At 51.1% G+C, this 8,034-nt stretch overlaps 1 protein-coding gene across 1 annotated transcript; it reads left to right on the forward strand.

The window, feature by feature from the left end:
* The first annotated feature begins 1,008 nt into the window (after window positions 1–1,008).
* On the forward strand, window positions 1,009–3,615 carry LOC135983826 (uncharacterized). The gene is made up of 2 exons (XM_065597296.1): window positions 1,009–1,968; window positions 2,963–3,615. The coding sequence occupies exons 1-2, from the start codon at window positions 1,392–1,394 to the stop codon at window positions 3,436–3,438; spliced, it is 1,053 nt and encodes a 350-aa protein (XP_065453368.1). The 5' UTR covers window positions 1,009–1,391; the 3' UTR covers window positions 3,439–3,615.
* The last annotated feature ends 4,419 nt before the right edge of the window (window positions 3,616–8,034 follow it).

Consider the following 8,034-nt stretch of genomic DNA (forward strand, 5'->3'; position numbering starts at 1 on the left):
CTGCAAACTAAGCCAATTCCTTCTTGTCCTATCTTTAATGGACATGGAGAACAAGAGATAGTTATTCTCTTTGTAACAGCCCTTAATATAGTTGAAGGCTGTTATCAGGCCCCACTAACCTTCTCTTCTCAAGACTAAACATGCCCATTTTTAATTAACCTTTCCTTATAGGTCAGGATTTCTGAACCTTTTATCATTTTTGTTGCTCTTCTCTGGACTCTCTCCAATTTGTCCACATCTTTCTTAAAGTGCAATGCCCCAAATCAGACCGTACTCCAGCTGAGACCACATCTGGGCCAAGTGAAGTGAGGCAGTTATCTCCTTGCCTAGGTGCCGGAGGGGGAACATGCTGCTGCTTCCGGGAGCTGCTTGAGATAAGCGCCACCTGGAGCCTGCACCCCTGAGTCCCTCTTGCGCCCCAACCCCCTGCCCCAGTCCAGAGCCCCCTCCCATACTCTGAACCCCTCGGTCCCAGCCTGGAGCGCCCTCCTGCACCCCAACCCCCTCATCCTCAGCTCCCACCCCCGAGCCTGCACCTCCAGCCGGAGCCCTCACTCCCCCACCCCACAATCCCCTGCCCCAGCCCGGAGCCCCCTCCCACACTCTGAACCCCTTGGTCCCAGCCTGGAGCACCCTCCAGCACCCAACCCCCTCATCCCCAGACCCACCCCAGAGCCTGCACCTCCAGCCGGAGCCCTCACTCCCCCCCCCACACACACCCCTCAATCCTTGCTCCGCCCCAGAGCCCCCTCCCATACCCTGAACTCCTCATTTCTGGCCCCACCCCAGAGCCCACACCCCCAGCCAGAGCCCTCACCCCCTCCTGCACCCCAACCCCAATTCTGTGAGCATTCATGGCCCTCCATACAATTTCCATACCCAGATGTGGCCCCAGGCCAAAAAGTTTGCCCACCCCGCTCTAGGTGCTTACAAATGGCTAGTGTAATCATTTGTTCCAGTATCTTTCGATGTAACGGCGCTAACTTCGACATAAACGCCTGGTCTACACTAGGCGTTTATGTCGAAGTTAGCGCCGTTACATCGAATTAACCCTGCACCCGTCCACACTGCGATGCTATTTAGTTCGACATAGAGGTCTCTTTAATTCGACTTCTGTACTCCTCCCCGACGAGGGGAGTAGCGCTAAATTCGACATGGCCATGTCGAATTAGGCTAGGTGTGGATGGAAATCGATGCTAATAGCTCCGGGAGCTATCCCACAGTGCACCACTCTGTTGACGCTCTGGACAGCAATCCAAGCTCGGATGCTCTGACCAGCCACACAGGAAAAGCCCCGGGAAAATTTGAATTTGAATTCCTTTTCCTGTCTGGCCAGTTTGAATCTCATTTCCTGTCTGGACATCGTGGCGAGCACAGCAGCACTGGCAACGATGCAGAGCTCTCCAGCAGTGATGGCCGTGCAGTCTGTGAATAGAAAGAGAGCCCCAGCATGGACTGATCGTGAAGTCTTGGATCTCATCGCTGTGTGGGGCGATGAGTCCGTGCTTTCCGAGCTGCGATCCAAAAGAAGGAATGCAAAGATCTACGAGAAGATCTCTAAAGACATGGCAGAGAGAGGATACAGCCGGGATGCAACGCAGTGCCGCGTGAAAATCAAGGAGCTGAGACAAGGCTACCAGAAGACCAAAGAGGCAAACGGACGCTCCGGATCCCATCCCCAGACATCCCGTTTCTACGAGGCACTGCATTCCATCCTCGGTGCTGCCGCCACCACTACCCCACCAGTGACCGTGGACTCTGAGGATGGGATACTGTCCACGGCCGGTTCCTCCGACATGTTAGGGGACGGGGAAGATGAGGAAGGAGATGAGGAGGGCGAGGCAGTCGGCAGCTCTCACAACGCTGATTTCCCCGACAGCCAGGATCTCTTCATCACCCTTACAGAGATCCCCTACGAAGCGTCCCCAGCCGTTACCCCGGACACAGAATCTGGTGAAGGATCAGCCAGTAAGTGTTGTAAACATCTAAACATTTATTTTTAACAAAACAGGAATATTAACAATTAAAAGAATGGGTTGTTCATGATTAGTGTGCCCTAGGCGCTTAACGGTTTAGTAATGGGCAGTGCAAGTTTTGAAAAGAAATCTAGCAATGTCCGGTTTTCAGTGATTGTCCTGCACAAGCCGCTCTACTGTTTATTCCCTGCTACTGCAGCTACAGTAAAATGCAGTCTATATGTCCGGGGATAGAGCAGTAATCCTCCTGGGACATCTCGATGAAGCTCTCCTGGAGGTAATTTGAAAGCCGTTGCATGAGGTTCTTGGGGAGAGCGGCCTTATTGGGTCCTCCGAAGTACGACACGTTGCCGCGCCACGAGATTATCAAGTACTCGGGGATCATTGCTCTGCACAGCAGGGCGGCATACGGCCCTGGTCTTTGGAGGCTTTCCCGGAGCATTCTCTCTTTGTCGCTCTCGGAGATCCTCATCAGGGTGATGTCGGCCATGGTGACCTGCTTTTAATTAGGTAGGGGAATGTTAGTGTTGGGACTGCTTTCCCGTTCCTTTACAGAACTGTAACCGCTGGTTTGCAGCCACGCGGTGGAGGCGGGAGAGGGGCAGCCGAAAGGGATCGTTCCCGGGGACAGCCGCGAGGGGGTGGGACAGGGGCAGAGTTCCCGCTTGCCGGATTGCTGGCAGCAGGGACTGACATTGCTTTAAATGTGAAATGAGGCCAGTGGTAATATAAAAGTTTTAAACTGCCACAAGTGTACGGCTTACCATGTCTGCCTGCAACAGAAATTCCGTTGTGCTGCCCCGCTTCTCAAATGTGCTGTGCAAGACCCCAGGCACTGAATGCGAAGGCCGAGAATTCGACCTTGTGCTGAGTGCGCATGTGAAAGGTGCTGTGCATGGTCTTGTTCACAGAGAAAGACTATGTTCTTTGTTCACAACTACATTTATCTTTCTGAGGAATTCACTCCCTTTTTCCCATTCCCACAGCCACATCTGCGACTGTCTCACAACCTAGCCTGGAATCACACTCCCAGAGGCTAGCGCGGATTAGGCGTAGGAAGAAGAGGACACGGGAGGACATGTTCTCTGAGCTTATGGCCTCTTCCCAAGCCCAGGCAGCACAGCAGACCCAGTGGCGGGAGAACTTGACCCGAATGCACCAAGCCAACATGGATCGGGAGGAGAGGTGGCGGCAGGAAGACCAGCAGGCGACTCAAACGCTGCTTGGACTACTGAGGGAGCAAACGGACACGCTCCGGCGCCTTGTGGATGTTCTGCAGGAACGGAGGCAGGAGGACAGAGCCCCGCTGCAGTCCATCTCTAACCGCCCTCCCCCGCCACCAAGTCCCATACCCACCTCACCCAAAGTGCAAAGAAGGAGAGGCGGCAGAGTCCCTGCTAAGTCTCACTCCACCCCTGCAGAGAGCTCTAGTAGCAGAAGGCTCTCATTTCCCAAAATTTGAAAAGTTCTTTCCTTCCCGCCTGACACAAGCCCACGTCCAAGTTTCACCTCCCAATGCCATGTGTAGTTGATAATAAAAAATTCGTTTCTGTTAACTACTGTTTCAATCATGTTCTTTTGGAGGAGGAGGGGAAAGGGGGTTGGTAATTGGACAGGACAGTCTCCTTTGGCAGGGTACATAGTCGGGGGCAGGCACAGCAGCAGGGCACATACACAGTGCAGTGATGCAGTGACTAGTTACCCCGGTTAGTCTGGGAGGTTGTTTTGATGTAATGTTGGGGGGGGGGGGGTTGCTCTGTGACTTTGTGGCGGGGGAGGGCAGTTACAGATCTTAAGCGCCGGTCCTTAGGCAGGATCACAGAGCCACACAGCATGGGATCTGTAACCGTCCTCCCCCTGCCACAAAGTCACATAGACCCCCCATACACACAGTCCCGATCAGGAGGGGTGACAGGCTCCGTTGAAACAAGCATCCCACCGCAGCGGAGCCTGTCAATCCTTGAATTTAGAAGCTGCATTCGCATCACAACACTACACCCGCTCCGCACCACAGTCTGCGTCCCAGTTTTAAAAAATTCCCGCGAAAACAGTATTAAAGAAAACGGTGTGCTTTAACAAAGTAGAACTATTTTTATTTCGACACGTGTGTTGGAGGGGGGGTGAAGGGGGTATGTAACTGGATAGGATAGTCAACATTACCTGGGTAAAGAAACGGGGGCAGGTTTAGCTTCTCAGTACACAAACTATAAAGTCACAGGTTACCCTGCTCACTCAGGAACTTTGCTTTCAAAGCCTCACGGATGCACAGCGCTTCCCGCTGGTCTCTTCTAATCGCCCGGCTGTCTGGCTGTGAGTAATCAGCAGCCAGGCTATTTTCCTCAACCTCCCACCCCACCATAAAAGTCTCCCCCTTGCTCTCACAGAGATTGTGGAGCACACAGCAAGCTGCTATAACAATGGGGATATTGGTTTCGCTGAGATCACAGCGAGTCAGTAAGCTTCTCCATCTCCCCTTGAGACGGCCAAAAGCACACTCCACCACCATTCTGCACTTGCTCAGCCGGTAGTTGAAGAGTTCTTTTTCAGTGTCCAGGGCGCCAGTATAGGGCTTCATGAGCCAGGGCATTAGCGGGTAGGCTGGGTCCCCGAGGATGACTATAGGCATCTCCACATCCCCAACAGTTATTTTGTGGTCCGGGAAGTAAATACCTTGTTGCAGCCGTCTAAACAGACCAGAGTTCCTGAAAACACGAGCGTCATGAACCTTGCCCGGCCATCCCACGTAGATGTTGGTAAAACGTCCCCTGTGGTCCACCAGTGCTTGCAGCACCATGGAAAAGTAGCCCTTTCGGTTAATGTACTGGGTGGCCTGGTGGTCCGGTGCCAGGATAGGGATGTGAGTTCCATCTATGGCCCCACCGCAGTTTGGGAATCCCATCGCTGCGAAGCCATCTATGATCGCCTCCACGTTTCCCAGGGTCACTACCTTTGGCAGCAGTACATCAACGATTGCCTTTGCTACTTGCATCACAACAACCCCCACGGTAGATTTGCCCACCCCAAACTGGTTCGCGACTGACCGGTAGCTGTCTGGCGTTGCAAGCTTCCAGAGGGCTATGGCCACTCGCTTCTGTACACTCAGTGCAGCTCGCAACCGGGTGTCACTGCGCTTCAGGGCAGGGGACAGCAACTCACAAAGTTCCAGGAAAGTTCCCTTCCGCATGCGAAAGTTTCGCAGCCACTGGGATTCATCCCAGACCTGCAGCACTATGCGGTCCCACCACTCAGTGCTTGTTTCCCGTGCCCAGAATCGCCGTTCCACGGCATCAACATGACCCATTGCCACTGTGATGTCCTCGGCGCTGGGTCCCCTGCTTTCTGACAGGTCTGTGCTACTTCAGGACATCACCGCGGTGCCGTAGCCTCCTCACCTGACTTTTCTGCATCTGCCTCAGGGAAACCTTTATGATAAGCTGCGAGGCGTTGAGAGCGGCCACAACTGCAGCGATGGTCGCAGCGGGCTCCATGCTCGGAGTACAGTGGCGTCTGCGCTGTCAATGACTGGAAAAGCGCGCGAACTGATTTCCCGCCGGCGCTTTCAGGGAGGGAGGGCGGGAGTGATGGACGGATGACGACAGTTTCCCAAAAGCACCCTCGACTCATTTTGTTACCCAGAAGGCATTGCCGGCTACACCCAGAATTCCAATGGGCAGAGGGGACTGCGGGAACTGTGGGATAGCTGACCACAGTGCACCGCTTCGAATGTCGACGCTTTCACCGTTAGTGTGGACGCACAAAGTCGAATTACTGTCCTTAGTGTGGACACACACGTTCGACTTTGCAATATCGATTACAAAAATTCGATGCAAGTAAAATCGAACTACTCTCGTAGTGTAGACAAGGCCAAAGTTAGGCTGTGGGATCTGTAATTCCCCAGGTCCTCTTTGTTCCCCTTTTTAAAGACAGGGAGTATGTTTGCACTTCGCCAGTCCTCTGGGATCTCACCTGTCCTCCAGGAGTTCTCAAAGAAGATCGCTAATGGTTCCAAGATTGTTTCAGCTAGTTCCTTAAGTACCCTAAGATGATTTTCATTGGGCCCTGATGAATTTAATACACCTAACTTTATTTAAATAATCTTTAGCCTCTATCTTCCCTATTCCGGCCTGCATTCCTTTCCCTTTGTTTTTAGTATTAATTGTCCTACGCATCTGGTCACAATTAACCTTTTCAGTGAAGACTACAAAATGGGCATTAAATACCTCAGCCTTCTGGATGCGATCCGTTATTAGCTCTCCCCTGCTGAGTAGAGGGCCTACACTTTCCTTTGTCTTTCTCTTGCTCCTAATGTATTAAAAGGCAATAAGAAGAGGTTCTTTAATGTCTCTTACTTGGTGTAACTCGTTGCAGGACTTAGCCTTTCTGATTTTGTCCCTACATGCTTGTGCTAGGCTTTTGCACTCCTCCTTAGCCATTTGTCCATATTTCCACGGCTTGTAGGATTCCTTTCTGAGTTTCACATCATTAAAGAGCTGCTGATGCAGCACTGCTGGCCTCGTTCTAGTCTTCCCGTCTTTTCTTCACGAAACCGCCAACTCTCCTGAACTCATTTTTCCTCCTTAGATTTTCTTCCCATGGAACCTAACCAATCAGATCCGAGTTTAATTGTCTTTATTCTGCTGCTCTCACTTCTTCCTTTCCTTAGGTTTCATGATCCTATCATTTCATGATCTTTTTCACGCAAGTTGCCTTTCATTGGTGTGTGGTTTGAGGATCAAGGCTTCAAACGGGAAGTCGAAGAGGCTTAAATTAGAACTTCCAATATAAGCTCAACTATGGAGTCACTACCGTGCCTCCAAAATCTGTTTCTCTTCTATACAATGCAACACCGATGAACCTCTTTCATTGCAAACTCTTTCCCCAACATCAGTCATGCTTTCTAGTGGAAATAAATGAAGTGCTGGCGGAGAAAAGAGTTACTTTCAAATGAGATGGAAGCTCCACAAGAGAGATATTGGGAGAGTGTCCCAGGAACCAAGAGCTGAAGAAAAGGCTATTGCACCAAAAGCCACGAGAATGTGTAATGGGTGAAGGAGGCCGGCGCAGAAAAAGAGAGAGAGCATGGAGGGGGGCAGTCAGGGACAAGTGCCAGGAGATAAAATGGAGTAAATGAATTCAGGGATTTACAAAAAAACAAAGAAGAACAATTTTGAGTTGAATCCTGAGCTATACGGGGAGCCAGTGGAGGTGACGGAGATTGGGAGTGATGTCTCCACTCAAGGCAATAACTCAGCCTGCTCTGGGGTGAAAGGTAGCAGCTGGTTAGTACTACACAGCAGTCCCGAACAACGGTTTCGGATGGAAAATGCAGAAGAATGTTGTATCCAGCTGAAATTGCTGGGGGAATTTAAAGAAGCAAAATATAGTTTCCCAGTTTAGCCCATTCACTCTCCTTCAACATGCCCAGGGCCCGTCCCTCCAAGCCCTGAGCTCTTAGTGATAAGTCAGTTACTGCATGGCTGGTACCCTCAGCTGGGATTCATAGATTCATAGATTATAGGACTGGAAGGGACCTCGAGAGGTCATCGAGTCCAGTCCCCTGCCCGCATGGCAGGACCAAATACTGTCTAGACCATCCCTGATAGACATTTATCTAACCTACTCTTAAATATCTCCAGAGACGGAGATTCCACAACCTCCCTAGGCAATTTGTTCCAGTGTTTAACCACCCTGACAGTTAGGAACTTTTTCCTAATGTCCAACCTAGACCTCCCTTGCTGCAGTTTAAACCCATCCTTAGTTCTATCCTTAGAGGCTAAGGTGAACAAGTTCTCTCCCTCCTCCTTATGACACCCTTTTAGATACCTGTAAACTGCTATCATGTCCCCTCTCAGTCTTCTCTTTTCCAAACTAAACAAACCCAATTCTTTCAGCCTTCCTTCATAGGTCATGTTCTCAAGACCTTTAATCATTCTTGTTGCTCTTCTTTGGACCCTTTCCAATTTCTCCACATCACACCCCGCTATGGATATTTGTGTATGCGAAGTGGCAGGAGACCTCCATTGCATCTACAGCCTTAACTCACCTGCACTGCTTTCGG

This window comes from Chrysemys picta, chromosome 5, assembly GCF_011386835.1.
Source record: "Chrysemys picta bellii isolate R12L10 chromosome 5, ASM1138683v2, whole genome shotgun sequence".
Classification (NCBI taxonomy): domain Eukaryota; kingdom Metazoa; phylum Chordata; order Testudines; family Emydidae; genus Chrysemys; species Chrysemys picta.